A 15260-nucleotide genomic window follows, 5' to 3' on the forward strand; every position below is an offset into this window, starting at 1 on the left:
TATTAAAAATAGGTTTGTTTTCTATGTCCTATTGAGGGTACCTACTAAGGGTGCCTACTAAGGGTATACAAAATCATAAATTGCCTTAAATAAAAAACATTACTTTTCAGGGCTGCAATATAAAATTGTATGATCATAATGTCAGAAAATATTGAACTCCAATAAGTGCTTTGGAATAGAACTACTTCGAGTTAAGGGGCGCTAAAACAATCGATTGCATTCATCCACAGATTATTCTGTCAAATAAAGGGTAATTCAAAGCCTGATGATTACCCTGCCGTTAGGAAATAGTGTAATCTACCATTGTTCAACTTTCTTAATCCCTTATTGTTCAGTTGTAAAAAAGAAATCGGTTACAAGCAACACGGCGTTGCAGCCCTCGTTTTAGAATAAACACAAGAAAGGCCACGGGGAAATTGAATCGCGGTTCCTGAAGAATCGCGAGCAGGCACACCAAAACATATTTCTCCAGGTTTTCCGATCCGATCGAAAGATCCCACAATTCACACAATGGAGCGGTACTTGAGCCGCCGCGAAAGTGGCTTCCACATCCACCGGAGCGACGACAACTCCCTGATGCGGCGGATATACAGCTCGATGAACATGTTCAATAGCTACCACGCCAACTGCAAGCCCACGGAGGCGGGGCGCACAGGGGCCATCTTCAACCTGGAGTTCAATGCCGATGGGAACGTTGTCGTGGCCGCCACGGAGAGGAAGTGCGTCCTAGTCTTCGACGCCATCACACAGAAGGAGATCTTCAAGGTACCGGACGCCCACACAGATAGTGTCAACTGCATCAAGTAAGTGTAGCAGTTTCATTCGAGGAGGTCCGTTGTTAATCCTCGCTCCAGATTCTTTGACGAGCGCCTCTTCGCCACCGGCTCCGACGACTTTACGGTGGCCCTGTGGGATCTGCGGAACATGAAGCAGAAGTTGCGCGTCCTCCATGGCCACTCCAACTGGGTGAAGAACATCGAGTACTCCTCCAAGGACAAGCTGCTCGTCAGCTCGGGCTTCGATGGCAGCATCTTCACTTGGGACATCAATTCGCAGACGGAACAGGGTCTAATTTCGCAGCGCGTATTTCATGCCAGTGGATTGATGCGCTGCAGGATTTCGCCCACGGGCGATAAGCTGGTTCTCTGCACAAGCGGTGGATACATTATGATTATCCACCATCTCGACCTAACAACGCTGCACAAAGATCTGTGCGGATTTAGGGTGAGAAATTTTAGGTTTCGACTGGAGAAATCGTATGGTTATATATGTAGATCCTTAACTAATAAGCGCGTTCGATTTTCCAGCCCGGTATCTACCGACTGATGCAGTTGGGCGAACAGTACATCCCACAGGCCGCAAAGTACGACCATGTGTTCTCCAAGCGACAGAAGAAAAACCGCGTGGAGCTGGTCACCGACTTTCCAGAGAACAACGACGCCGAGATGATCATGGCCTTGCAAATTCACCCGCATTGTTGCTGCATGCTGACGAGGAACGTCAGCTGCGACGAGCAGAGCGAGTGGACCTGCATCCACGACATCAACGAGGAGCCGGTGCGCAGCGAGGATGAGCAGGACGAGGTGGAGCCACAGCCCAAGAGAAAGCGAGTGTCCACCACACTGGCCAGCCGCAGCACGTTGAATGAACCCGCCCAAGACCAGGATACCGATGGGCTGCTTCCCAGACAGCCACGTAGACCAATGCGCGTCAGCACTGTACAGGTGTTCCAGTTGGATAACGCTGGAACAGGCCGTGGGGCCTCTGTCAACGCATCAGTCCTGACTCGTTCGGATTCCTTCATACCGGACATCTGGGCGGCGGAGGTCACAGTCCAGGAGCGGGCCATCCGACAAAACCGTGCACGCATCTCCAATAACCATGTCAGCGGCTATAACTTTGTGTACGCCATCAGCAGCGGAGTGCTTCCGCTTCGACAATCGGGGGCAAATCGTCTGATGGGCAACAGCAGCAGTCCTCGCCCCCTGTCTACCCCGCCGCCCACAGAGAGCAACCAGACCAGCAGCAGTAGCTCCAGTAACAGTAGTTCCAGCAGCAGTTCCAGCTCCAGCAACATCAGCGACACCACGGTCCGTTTAGAGATCGGCCATAGGCTGCGTCTGCGACCTTTCAATAGTCATGTGACAACGCCAACGTTCAAGGAGAACGGTCATTCAATACTGGTGAATGCCAAGAAACTGCTTTACTACGCCGCCGAGACCAACACCAAGCCGGGCTTTATCAAGGAACCGGGATTTTCAGCGGACGGTCGGGTAGTCTGCTCGCCGTACGGCAATGGAGTGAGACTCCTAGGCTACAGTGATGACTGCTGCGACTATCCGAGATGTCAGGCGTTTGAGGAGGTGAAGAGCAAACCGCGAAAGCTTGTTGAGCTAGCCGGGATCACCGAGCACCAGGACGTCGTTCTGTGCGCCAAGTTTAGCCCCAGGGAACCGCTCCTTGTAACCGGATGCAACGGTGGCGAGGTGACCTGGTATCGACCCAATCTGTAGACTTCAGTTGAGCCGCGCGAAGAGCGCTCACTGTCAAACTGTATATTTTATTTTCCATTTAGGCGTAATTCGACTTATTTCAAGCATATTTTGGCGAAATACAAGGCACTCGAAATATGGTGGACCGATAAAGCAGGTATTATTTATTTTACTCAATGGTGGGGCTATTTTGTGGGCTCAAATAAGAGTTGTTAAAAAATTACAATTAAATGTCTATAACTTAACAGAGCAGCAAGGCAAAACTAAACAAGCTGTGGCGTCTTAGAGCTAAAGGTGGAGTGGGTTAGATCTAGGCAGCGAGCTCAATAGTAGTTGCCATAGCCGCTCCACTGGCTATAGTTGTAGCCGCCACCACTGCTGGCGCTGGCCCCACCGGAACCATATCCCCATTGATTGTAGTAAGAGTCATAGGACGTCTGTTGTGGTGCCTGCGGGGGATAGGCTGCAGCGGCATTCTGCTGGCCGTAGTATGGATTCGCTGCTCCATAATTGTAGCCAGCGACTGCCGCGGCCGGGCCACCATTGTTGTAAGCTGTCGTCGAGGATCCTGAGGGGACAGGACCTTCTTTGCTGCTTGATGAGTTTTTGCGACTAGGACTGCCATCACTGTTGAAATAAGCATGATTAAGGAATGAGGAGGGATAACGACTTCATGGATTTCTTACCTCTTCTTTTGCGCTTCGTTAGCTTTACTGAGTGCCTGCTGTAGAGCGCGCTGTGCATCTTGTAGACCCCTGGCCGTGCTGCCGAAATCCTCAAGGAACTCCACTTTGCGCTGGGCAAACAATACCTTCTGATCGGTTTCAATGTCCGCGCGTCCCATGAACTTATCCATAATTTGGATTACCTCCTGCTCATCAACTTTTGAGCGCTGAAGGCACAAATCGATCATTTGCAGAGCCACACGAGTGTTGGCCGGATCACGTTCCAGCGCCTGTTGCAGGGCGGCCAAGCCCGCGTCGAGATCATGACAGATTTTATTGAGGAAACGGGCGTACTTGATGGCCAGACTGCCGGCAATGCCCTTGTTCTTTGTACTCTCTATATAGTGCTTGTACAGTTCGCGACACTTGTCCAGCGCTCCTCGACGTCTCTCCACGTTGATGCGGCGGTAGGAAAGCTGCAGAAGATTGGGGCAACGCTGCTCGATGCGCTGCAAAATTTCGGCGGCGGCGTCAAAGTTCATCTGGCATTCCTCGAAGGCGGCCCACATCAGGTGCAGACTGGGTTTGTCCGGATGATGGATGCGGCAGGCACGGCGGTAAACATCGCGTACCAGGTCCACAACTCCGCTCTGATCCTCCAAAGACTCTAGATAACGAAGCATCTTCAGCCAGAACTCGTCATACAATGCACAGGCGATTAGGCACCTTTCGAACAAAACCAGGACGCGCTCGCGATCACCCTTTTCGATCTCGAAGTCCAGGTAGTCCTTCCAATTCTTGAGCTGTGCCCTCTCTAGGGGCTTCACATGGAAGTAAGGCCGCTTGATGCCTTCCTCGAAGGACCAGCGGGCTGTCACTGCGCTCACGGTCAGCTTGTGGACTTTGCGCCGCGCCGAGATCGCCCTGTCCCTAATGCTGGCCACCTCTTCGTCATTCAACGTGCTAAGATCACTGAAATCGATCTGCAGCGCCGGTTTTGAAGCTGCAGGCGATGACTCGCTTTCAGTGGTCAGATCGGTAGTACTATCTGATTCATCGACTTGAGTTTCACTAGTATCTTTTGGCGACTTACCAGCACCGCCTCCGCCAGATTCTCGCTTCTCCTTGTCTTTGTCCTTCTCCCGTTCGCCTCGCTCTTTTGAGTCCTTGTCCTTGGAGCTGCTACTACTGTCCCGTCGATGCTTGGACGAGGACTTGGAGGACTTGCTCTGGTGACGCTCGTGGAAGTCTTTGCGCAGACGGACCAGCTCCTCGTTTGCAAGTGTACTAGTTATAGCATGCTGATTGATCAAATCTTGGAAACTGAAAAGTATACCCAATTATTCACATCTTTCATAAAGTAAATTTGAGTTTAACTCACTTGTCGAAATGGCCATTATAGCCCTGTGTGGGTATGGCCAAAAGTCTATCGTAGATCTGGACCACACGATGGTACCGCTTTGACTCGTTTTCCCAGCGAATGTAGGCGTCCCAGAGTTTGTCCGAGCGGAACTCCAGGCCGCATGCCTTCACTGCCCTTTCGTACTGGGAGCGAATAAATTGCTCATCCTCTCCATGATGGGACTTAACGTGCATCAGGTAGTGGATCCACAGATCCACTGACAGCGGAATCGCCTCTAGTCCACGCTCAAACACCTAGGATTTGGTCATTTCGTATGTTCGGTACAAGTTTTGGTTTTTTCATTTATTGTTGATTGATCGCAGAAGAGAAATATAGAAATATTCGTGGTTTATAGTAAGCTTTGAAGAGTTAAATGCTCAGATACTTAAGGCTATCGTTTTGATGTGAATGGTGTTCGGTCTTAAAAGCTAACTTAACGACTTTACAAGTACACGGAATACATAACACACAGGTTGTAGTTGTTTTCTTTTTTTTTTTTTGGCACACACTTCAAGTGTTCAATTTACAAAAAAATTCACAAAGAGACTTAAAAATTTCATTTAAACGCCATTTGTACTTACGACTGCACGAGATGCGATCTCACTATTTATATCGTGTTGAAGAAGGATGGAGGTAACGTAACTGAAGAGGAGTAACTGGTGATACAAACGTACGAAGATCAGAAAGTAGACGGATCGTACTTCGAGTGGACGAACCAGTCGCTTTCGGGTTCAGATCGGTCTGGGGTTTAAGGGGTCAACAGAGTTGAGCTAGTCTATGCTGAATTACAGCGTGAGTTGTGCGACACAGGAGTGACTTATGCTTAAACGTCAAATTAGTGTCGTGAAGATAAAGAATCATATATCAGGGGCAAAGATCACAAAAAAAGTGCTAAGGTGTAAGAAGTACGAATGGCAAAAAAGGTCGACGTCCGGTTTCAAAATCAAGAGTTATGTGTAACTAAGGTTACAAAACAGAAGCTACTTTAAATAAACGTAAATCAATTTTGAGGCTTTTTTATACGCATTAGTTTCTTATCCTCCCTTGAAAAAATGCCCCGAGCACCAATCCTTTCCCACCTAAAGGATGATATGATTCGATGTCGAAGCCATACCATTTTCAGATACATTCCCCGTAAAAAGTATTTAGCAGACACGAGCCCTATGAGAAAACACGATCCTAAGTGGATGCTACACTAGTCTCATGGCAAGTTTTGTTTTGTCTTCTCAATTTGGTGTATTTTGGTAAATGTAGCATTTATTGAATGTAGTATTTTTATTAGGTCATAATAAATTGCATTTAACAACAAATATATGAATATCAATTGTAATCGTAATTGTAAGCGTAGTACAAAAAATTGCGAAAGATATTTATTTGCACGACCAAATGTAAGTGGGGTACTCACCTTGTAGCAGTTCGCCTTGATGCCCTTGCGTTTCTCGTAGTCGGCGTACTTGCGCCAATATCCGTAACAGTAGGGATAGTGGGACAGGAATGTATCGTAGGCCTCGCGAGCCGCTTCCGCATCGGACTGTTGAAAAAGGAAAAACAAGCTTATTTAAAGTTCGAGATAGGCGTTCGACGAAGAGCCACCTCACTGTCCACATATTGCAGCAAGTACGTCCAGCCGGTGAAGTCGGTGGAGTCATCCTTGACAGCTCTCCAGTACTTATCTAGGTCCGGCAGCTTCTTACGCTCCTTTTCCTTATCTTTCTCTTTGTCCTTATCCTTCTCCTTATCTTTGTCTTTATCGCGTTCCTTTTCCTTCTTTTTCTCCTTGGGTTCCGATTCTATGGGTTAAAATAGTGTGAGTCAAGCCCTACCAACTTATTAGTCACCAGACGATTAATAATTACCTTCCACTTTGAATTTTTTCTCAGAGGGCTGTGCATCGTTGCTCTCAGATGTTGGACTGCCCGGATTATATTGCTCTGCGGACTTATCTTTTGCGCTTGCTTCAAGACTGCTTGCTTCCTTATCTTCGGTGCTCTTAATGATTTCGTCTTCCGCCTTGCGCTTCACTGCCTTGGGCTCACTGGCGGTGTTATTGTTATTGTGGGTAGGCAGCTCGTCCTCAGAGATTACTTCAGCATCCGCTGGCAACTCAGCCCGCTGCGGGGCTGGAAGTTCTTCGTCGGATACTTCCTCGGCATCGTTTATTTCTGGCTTGCTGGGCAGAGGTAGTTCATCCTCAGAGACTATCTCTGTGTTGACAATGGTGGCATTGCTGGTGTCCGCATCGGCCAGATCCTCGGCAATAGCATGTTGTGAGCTGGAGTCCTCAGAGGAATTCAGTTTCTCTGCTTGCGGCTGCAGGGCCTCTACATTGTACTCAAAGTCCGCCTTCTTGGCATTGTCACTCTCATCATTTCCACCCACGGAGGGCAAGCTGTTGGCATTATCGCCGGCCATAGAAGCCAGTAGGGTGTCCACGCCAGCCTGTCCGCGTGTCTCCTTAATATCATCACTAGTCTCTGAATGCTGCTCCGCCACCGTGCCAAATGGAAAGGAAGAGCTCTTTTCATCGACACCTGCAGTCTCGGCTGGCATTAGCATTTCCACGTCATCCTCTATCTGGTGCTGTGTCTCCTCGAACTGGGACTCTAAAGCAGGTGCCTCCTCGGTGGTCGTCCCTGCAAAGGGCTCCTCCTCGTCCTGAACCATGGCCACTTGATCTTCGGCCTCCTCTTCGTGGTCACTTAGCTGAAAGGATTAAAGGTTGTTAATGAAGGATACTGGCATTTCTCAGTGCATTATTGGATGCTGTGCCTTCAGTTGGCCCTTGCAGGTAATCACTAACTCCTCCGGGGAGAAGAATCATGTGCGAATGGAACAACGCCACATCCGCACTGGAAATTGCAATCGTTTACATCATGGGCTAATGATCTGGATAAGGCGGCAACTACATACGTGGGATGAACTGACCTGTACGTTCCGCTTGGATGTGCGACGGGTGCTTCTCGTTGGTAGCGTTGCAGCCGGAGATGCGGCTTTCCGACCAGAACGTGTGCGGCGACCTGAAAAACGTCAATTAACTGTCTTGGTTAATCCATGCGGTTTACATAAACTGTACGCGCGGTATTATGGGTTCGCCGCCTCGTGATCGCTTTTTTCGAAATGCGTTTCTGGCCTGTTCAAAATAACTGACAATGTCGCCTTCCGGACGGGACTAGTCAGAACTCAATAATTAATCTCCGGGCTCTGGGTTCCGGATATTTGTAATTTTTTGAACTCTTTACCTGGACTTTCCATCACAACGTTTTCGCCTTCTGACGCCATATTAATATTACAAAGTGGTGTCGATATACATATCCCGCCAATATCGATAGCTCTTTGTTTGACCACGACAGATAGCTATATATTGATTATTTGTCAGACCCTTTTCGAATTTTGCTAGTTTCCATTTTTAAACATTGAAATAAAAATAAAATATTTACAATGTATGTAAAATATAAAATGTAATTTAACAACAAAAGTAGCCAAAGGTGTTCAATGTTTATCAAGTTCGCCGAACTAGTTCATTCCTTGGCGTGCGCATGCAGAACCTATCTCAATATACAAATTCTAGCAGAAAGGAAATGACCTGTGCTAATATGTTTCTCAAGTATAGCTAAAAACATAATATAAAAATTTGGTAATAAAAGGACATTAAAGGTAATCATAGATACAAGGGGTATATAAATATAAAAAAAAAATATATATAAAAACTTGTTTCATGGTACAAACTTGTATTTTCACTTTGTAAACGTGTAAACAGAAACGTGAAAAACATAAACAAATAACACTATCTTTTCGCCTATCACGTTCAATTTTTATTATATCAATATATAATACTTATAATTTTAAAAGCGCCACAGCGTTGAAGACCCTTGACAACGTAATCCCAAATTAAATCATTAAAAATGTTACCTTATAAATTGAGTCGGTAAAGAACATATTTCCTTGTTGCACAGCAATTTCTGTTGAGTCAAGAAAACATATTTAAAATGCTGGATTCATTCGTGAATTAAATTTAGCTAGCAGCCCGCCAGTTGACCATTACTTTTAGCGGGACTGCCACTCGTACGCGTCTTCCAACACTGTTCTCAAAATGGCGACTCGAGAATTGTAAGCGTGACAAAAACAACAAAGCCAAGGCGCATTTCACAATAATTAAATGTTTTTCGATCAATTGCGGCGCGTTTAACCCATCGAAAGCGATCGCGATGAGTGAATTGGGGACCCAGTGACCGGGCAACGACCACCAGTGAACGCAAAGCGCCAGCGGCGCGGCGAACAAAGACAAAATACGGCGAGCGAAAACGCCGACCGCATAACCTGTACGTGTACGCAAGGCAAGGCGAATGGAGGGCGGCAAGGGCGAGGGCAAGAGAATGAAGGAGGAGGCGCCAAGCAAGAAGTTGCCGCCTAAAATATACAGCGGCGATGCGGGCACCCCCACGAAGGCGGCCCACGACGAGATACTCAGCTCGCTCCTGCGGATTAACAACTTCGACTCGATATCGAGCATCAAGGACGAGTCGCTGGACATCGATCTGTCGGCCTGCGTGACCATCAGCTCCGCCAGCCTGGTCAATGGTAACAGTCTCTCCTCCACCGACTTTTGGCGCGTTTTGGACGAGAGTGCCCAAAACAACACCGAGCTGAATCTCTCCTCGGACGTCTGCCGTGATGATATGGCTGCCACCAGCTCCTCAACCGTGTCCAGCAGCTTGACCAGTGATAACCACTCCAGCTCGGAGTTTAGTGTGACTTTCCTACGACCCGAGCCACCGAATGCTTTCACTAACTCCCCGTTTAAGAAGACTTCCTCCAGCGGCACGTCCACGCCCGTAAAGCTATCGCCCGAGCAGCTCCACCAGCAGCATCAGCTCCAAATGCCCCAGGCACAGCTACTGCAACGCAAGCCCAAGCTGCCGGCGGCGACGGCGGTGCGTCTGAAGGTCTTTAAGGAGGAGCCGCCCGAGGAGAAGCATCCGCCGGAGCAAGTGGTCACCAAAGTAGAGGTGTGCGAGTCCGAGCTACTGCCGCCATCGTTTACCATCTTTCAGCAGGCCAAAACGGCAGAGTCGGCGGCAGATGCGGCTAGCATGCCGCCTCCGGCTGCCTCGGAAACGAAGCCGTTGGAAGTAGATCCGGCACCGCTGCACAAGTGCCTCGACTGCAACGGACTACTACTGGAGACGCCCGACGAGGTGGCCAAGCACGAGGCGGCCGCCCATCGGCTGAGGCCCACCTACCGTTGCAGCGAGTGCCAGCGGGAATTTGAGGTGCTGGCCGGTTTGAAGAAGCACCTAAAGACGCACCGCACCGAGGGTCGCAAGGACACCTGGAAGAAGTGTCCCGACTGCGGAAAGTGGTAAGTGTTAATGCAAACGGAAAAAAGTTATTTCTATTGACCATTTTACTCTCATTTTAGCCTCAAATTGGGAAGCATGTGGATGCATCGAAAGATTCACAGCGATAACAAGAAGTACCAGTGCGACATTTGCGGCCAAAAGTTTGTGCAAAAAATAAACCTCACGCACCACGCACGGATTCACTCATCGGAGAAGCCTTACGAGTGTCCCGAGTGTCAAAAGCGATTCCAGGAGCGCTCACATCTGCAGCGCCACCAGAAGTACCATGCGCAAACGCGTTCCTATCGTTGCGAAAAGTGCGGCAAGATGTACAAAACGGAGCGCTGCCTCAAAGTTCACAACTTGGTGCACCTGGAGCAGCGACCATTCGCGTGCACAGTATGCGACAAGAGTTTCATCAGCAATTCAAAGCTGAAGCAGCACTCCAACATACACACCGGCATGCGGCCATTCAAATGCAACTACTGTCCGCGCGACTTTACTAACTTCCCCAACTGGCTGAAGCACACGAGACGTCGGCACAAGGTGGACCACAAAACGGGTGAACACCTCGAGAACATTCCCTCCTACTGCTCAAAGAAGTCTACTACAAACAAGGCCCAAAAAGCAGCCGCGGCAGCAGCAGCAGCAGCAGCGGCGGCAGCAGCAACTGCAGCTGTGAATCCCAACGATCTTTCCGCTTCTGGTGAACTAAAAGCCAAGGCCAATATTACGTCTGCTGCTGCGCCGGCTCCTGCAAAACAAGCGCGGAAAAAGAAGCAGCCGCAGCAGGCCACTCTTGCCGCATTGGGAATAACTCTACCTGCCGGTACTGCTCTGCAGCAAGTGCATCCTGTGCCGCAGGGGCAAGGGCATCAACAGGAACTAACCACTGTGCTGGTGCCACTGGCCCCGCCGGCCCCTAAGCAGACCAAAGTCAAGCGAGAACGAAAGCAGCTTGCACCCAAGCAACTGCAGCAAAAACCGCAGCTTCTACAGCAGGGCCAGCCTCAGCAGTCCAGCTTAGAACCCATTCCTGCAGTGCCGCAAATCAAGAAGGAGCCACTGCAGACTCAGGGCCCGTTCCTCGACCTACACGGCCTTAGTCTGACGTCAGCCGAAGAGCTGATCATGGAGCAGGCCCTGGAGATGGAGGAGTGCGGTCTGTACGATGCGCCAAATGCGAACACAGAAATGGGAACGTCGGACAACGCCATTTCAGATTCGGCTGCTGCCCTGCACTTCCAGATAAAGAATGAAATACCGGACGAGCTGTTGCCAGAGGATGACTTCTGTAAGTTTCGAATGATAATGCCCTGTCCTATCGAATGATCTACGCTGTTAAGTGTATAATTAGTTTTGTTTTTAAAAACTTAATTGTAGTTTACAATTTTGTACTTACAGTGCCTTGTAAGCCCAGCGACCGCTTAGCTTGCCCCTCACTGGAGTCCTCACCGTTTTCGTCGCCGGCCTCAATGGAGCTGACCGCTGTTTCATCCGCATCCAGTGTCGCCATATCGACGAATGCACTACCAGTGAGATCTGGGAACTACTACCTGCCCGCCTTTACGCTGAATGCACACGGCAAGCTTAGCAGTACGGGCAATGGTGTTCAGTCTGTGACCACGAGCTTGGCTCAGACACCCTCTGTGTCCATGGTGAATGTGCCCCTGCTGGTGCGATCCAACCAGATGCTGCCCTCAGTTGACACGCTGCTCTTCACCAACCAGACCGGCGGAAGTCGATTCTTTGCGGGGAAATCGGCGACTGCGGCCACGCCGCATCTGACATGATCGGGCAGCGAAATCTGCTGCCTGTCAACATCAACGCCTCAACGATCTCCTGTGTCTTAGTTAAGTTAGCAGTGTCGACTACGTTGCACCAGCGCAATTGGGCGGTCGCGGACCCATGGCAATCGATTAAGAGAATTCGGATTTGTGTCCCGTAGGTAATTAAGAGTATGACGCTACATTTGTTTAAGTAATTGACGTAAGCTGATTTCTGCATAGCCCGTAAGTGTATTTGAGTGTATATATAAACGATTATATATAGAAACATAATGATAGATCTTTAATTTGTACGCTTCACACCAATAATAAATTTCGTACATATTTTAGTAAACATCTAATCATTTCTTGCAAGGCCTATTGGGCCCCCTTTATGCAAAGGGCTTTGATCGTCTGACTTTAGATAAATCGCCCCGTACTTCTACGCAAATGCGAGTCGGCCTCTCGGCCCCGGAAGAATCGTAGGCTCTGAACATTAGGTTGGCTTTGTAACGACCTGGGGTAACTGGCCCCACAGCAGTAGCGGTCAAACTGAGCACATATTTCTCATGTATAATTTTAGTCTGTGATGCGGAAAATTAAAGGGCGAATTTTTAATGCAGGAGTAATTTTAGTACTCACACCGGGAACATTTAAACAATTCTTTACTTCATTGGTAATATGCGCAGTCCAGTATTTGTACCACAGTTGGTTTTTGTCGAACATAACAGTGCAGAAGTCCTTTGCAGTCAGCGAGAACACTGTTGGCGTCCAGGTCCCTCTGTCCATATATAAAAGTTTGCCACTCATCTGCCAAAAAACATACATCATGCATAAGTCGCCACAGCTTTGTAAAGATGAAATCACCTCCACGCGATCCTCTGGTTGAACGGCCCACCTAAGAGTCGCATTTCCGCTTAGAGTTACCCCACCAGCATCCATGGTAGTTGAGAGCTCCGATATATCTGCCAAGCCATGTATGTCGAGCGTGCCGGGCTCAGGATCAGGGCAACTGAGAAATACCTCCTCATCCACCGTAAGTTCATACTTCTCTGCACCTGCTGAGATGGCGAGCACCGCTAGCAGGAGTACTTTTGGAACCATTCTGTGAATTTAGAACCAAATGAAGCGCTCCCATTGTTGAAGCCACACTATATAAGTACAGAGAAACAGGATGCTGTTACTAATTATAGTAATTACTCTGCAGCTGCCCCAGTCTTTTAGTGTTCATACAGTTTATACAAGGTATAATTTTACAGAGTTTATATAACGTCTAAGTATGTAATTAATAACTCGTTTTTTTTTGTGTGTATGAAGCTTTTCGGATAGAGTTCGTGAATGGTGTAATAAAAAAATACCATGTAAATGGTATGTAAAAAAAAGTGAAAAAAAAATTATTACGCATGAGGATATTCTCAATAAATCGCATACATACTCTTGATTTTTTATATTTTTTAATAAACACAATATTTTTGGTTTTTTGGAGTGTTCCAAATTTATTACACACAACATAAAACAGATAAATTAAAAATATTTAAAACATTTCTCTTTGGCGAAAGGATATGTAAGTAGCCATATGCTCGCAGGTATTATTTATTGAAATGTAAAATTAGTACATCTTCGAAATGTGGGCTCGTAGTACGGGGATTGCTTTGCATGTTGGGCGTTCGGCAAAAAGTAAATTAAACTTCTAGCTACACCTAGTTCTTAATTTTAAAAACATCTCCAACTATTTCACAGCAAATGCGGGTGGGTCTCTCGGTTCCGGTGGAATCAAACGCTCGACCCATTACATTCGCCTTGTAGCGTCCTTCACGAAGTGGGGCGGAAATTGAGGAGGTCAAACTGAGTACGTAGGTCTTCAATATAAATTTTGTCTGAAATAAAGTTCGTAGAAAATCTCTGTATATGGCGAAAGTTCAAACCTACTCCTGGAACATTAACACATTTATCCTTATCACCGTTTACGATATGCCCCGTCCAGGAATCATAGAGTATCTGATTTTTGTCATACATGGTTTTACAGAAATCCCTCATAAATAATGAGAAAACAGTCGACGTCCACGTGCCCCGTTCCAAATAGAGAAGTTTAATGGACACCTGCGGAATAATTGGGATGTTCTAGATTTTATCACCGGTGTCGAGGACGTAGTCACCTGTATGCGATCCTTGCGTTGGATGTCCCACACCAAAGTCTGGTTCCCGCTTACAGTCAGTCCATTGGCATTCATGGAAGTGGAAAATTCCGATAAATCCAAAAATCCATGGATGTCAAGGGTGCCTGGCTCAGGATTGGGACAGCTCCTAAATATTTCCTCATCGGCCACCGAGAGTTCGTACACTGCTCCATTTGCCTTGTAAAGAAGGGAGATGAATGCAAGTATAACTATGTTCAAATCCATAATAACCGATCACAACTGAAACTATTTAAAAAGCTCTTTGCCATATATACTTTTAATATCACGCTATATGAATTTTAATAATAATAATTAGCCTCCAGCTGACACAGTTATCGTGTGTACTTTTCTAATCTCACACTCTGCTTTACTTTTAATTGTCTACTTAAAAAGCTATTTTACGAACTATTTCAATCAATTTAATATTTTTGTAGGGTAACAAGGTTATGACTTTAATTCACTTTTAGCGATTATTATAAGGAGGATATATAAAATGCAGGAACTGGGAATATCAAGAATTCAAAATGTTTTATTTTAGTTCAAGATATTTCCTAAATTGATTCTGCTACTGTCCTCCAGGAATTGAAAAAGCAAAAACTGTCAGACCGAATGAAATGCATTTTGCATTGCCCTAAGGGTTGTTCCACATACTCGTACTCCAATTCTAGTTTTTTCCTACTACTTTGAGCGACACTCAAAAGGCTGTATATCAAAGTCAGCAGCCAAACAGGGAGTTTAAGCGATTTGCCTTTTAGGCTTCAGTTAGGGGTGGGATTGCACTTTATTCCATGCCTGCATTTAAAAAAGGGTGAGATAGAAACCTAGTCTTATTTTTTGATCCCAATCTGCTGAAGTATACTACAGATGCATATCCTGTTTCACGCAAAAACATTGAAGTGCAAACTCTGTCCTTTCAAGATCCTGTGGACTCCAAATTTATGGCACTCTCAAACCTGCCAAGACATCTTCTATTACCATTTGATATATCGGCATCGTTGACATTATGAGGCATATGGAATGAAATGCCAAATGGAGCAAATTACTAAATTGATTTGGGTATTCGAAGTGAAGTTCACACATTGAATTTTGTCTCGAGTTATGACCAGTTTCTGGAGTAGTAAAACGTTTTGACTTGTATCTGAACATATGATGACATAAAACGATTTGTCGAAATGGGGCAACTAAAACCCTTTCAACGTCGACATAAAGGACTAAGCATGGACACGCAGGCGGTTACACAATAACCATATCCCATGTACCCGCAAAAGGGTACCGCAGTACCACACAGCGCTTGCTGACAATGTCGCGACAACAGGAATGACAGCATAATAATAATAAAAGGGTATAAAACACACATATACCCACTTTGAAATGGGGGGATTCTCGAAAAGCAGCAGTGGCAGCAACAAAAGCAAATAG

At 46.9% G+C, this 15260-nt stretch overlaps 5 protein-coding genes across 7 annotated transcripts; 2 read left to right on the forward strand and 3 right to left on the reverse strand.

Annotated features, from left to right (window-relative positions):
- Positions 1-102: 102 nt before the first annotated feature.
- LOC6555103 (DDB1- and CUL4-associated factor 10 homolog) lies at positions 103-2649 on the forward strand. The gene is made up of 3 exons (XM_001981394.3): positions 103-803; positions 855-1224; positions 1308-2649. Exons 1-3 carry the CDS (start codon positions 511-513, stop codon positions 2511-2513), a joined length of 1869 nt encoding a protein of 622 aa, XP_001981430.1. The 5' UTR covers positions 103-510; the 3' UTR covers positions 2514-2649.
- LOC6555351 (pre-mRNA-processing factor 39) lies at positions 2629-7899 on the reverse strand. Of its 3 annotated transcripts, none has more exons than XM_001981395.3 (8): positions 7799-7899; positions 7485-7576; positions 6416-7262; positions 6153-6349; positions 5965-6090; positions 4539-4813; positions 3179-4480; positions 2629-3119 (listed from the first exon to the last, which is right to left on the reverse strand). In XM_001981395.3, exons 1-8 carry the CDS (start codon positions 7836-7838, stop codon positions 2816-2818), a joined length of 3183 nt encoding a protein of 1060 aa, XP_001981431.2. In that variant the 5' UTR covers positions 7839-7899; the 3' UTR covers positions 2629-2815. The 3 variants fall into 3 exon arrangements, with proteins under 3 accessions (XP_001981431.2, XP_026831601.1, XP_026831602.1); XM_026975800.1 differs by lacking the exon at positions 2629-3119 and having other exon boundaries at positions 3605-3824; positions 3884-4480; XM_026975801.1 differs by lacking the exon at positions 2629-3119 and having other exon boundaries at positions 4037-4177; positions 4251-4480.
- Positions 7900-8614: 715 nt separating this feature from the next.
- Positions 8615-12009, forward strand: LOC6555353 (serendipity locus protein H-1). The gene is made up of 3 exons (XM_001981396.3): positions 8615-9918; positions 9979-11192; positions 11303-12009. The coding sequence occupies exons 1-3, from the start codon at positions 8903-8905 to the stop codon at positions 11689-11691; spliced, it is 2619 nt and encodes an 872-aa protein (XP_001981432.1). The 5' UTR covers positions 8615-8902; the 3' UTR covers positions 11692-12009.
- A 36-nt stretch (positions 12010-12045) lies between these two features.
- LOC6555354 lies at positions 12046-12621 on the reverse strand. The gene is made up of 2 exons (XM_026983885.1): positions 12307-12621; positions 12046-12248 (listed from the first exon to the last, which is right to left on the reverse strand). Exons 1-2 carry the CDS (start codon positions 12604-12606, stop codon positions 12057-12059), a joined length of 492 nt encoding a protein of 163 aa, XP_026839686.1. The 5' UTR covers positions 12607-12621; the 3' UTR covers positions 12046-12056.
- Positions 12622-13213: 592 nt separating this feature from the next.
- LOC6555355 lies at positions 13214-14075 on the reverse strand. Its single transcript, XM_001981398.2, has 3 exons — positions 13821-14075; positions 13594-13764; positions 13214-13541 (listed from the first exon to the last, which is right to left on the reverse strand). Exons 1-3 carry the CDS (start codon positions 14064-14066, stop codon positions 13365-13367), a joined length of 594 nt encoding a protein of 197 aa, XP_001981434.1. The 5' UTR covers positions 14067-14075; the 3' UTR covers positions 13214-13364.
- Between the last annotated feature and the right edge of the window lie 1185 nt (positions 14076-15260).

Source organism: Drosophila erecta, unplaced genomic scaffold (assembly GCF_003286155.1).
Source record: "Drosophila erecta strain 14021-0224.00,06,07 unplaced genomic scaffold, DereRS2 tig00000000-arrow-pilon, whole genome shotgun sequence".
NCBI lineage: Eukaryota > Metazoa > Arthropoda > Insecta > Diptera > Drosophilidae > Drosophila > Drosophila erecta.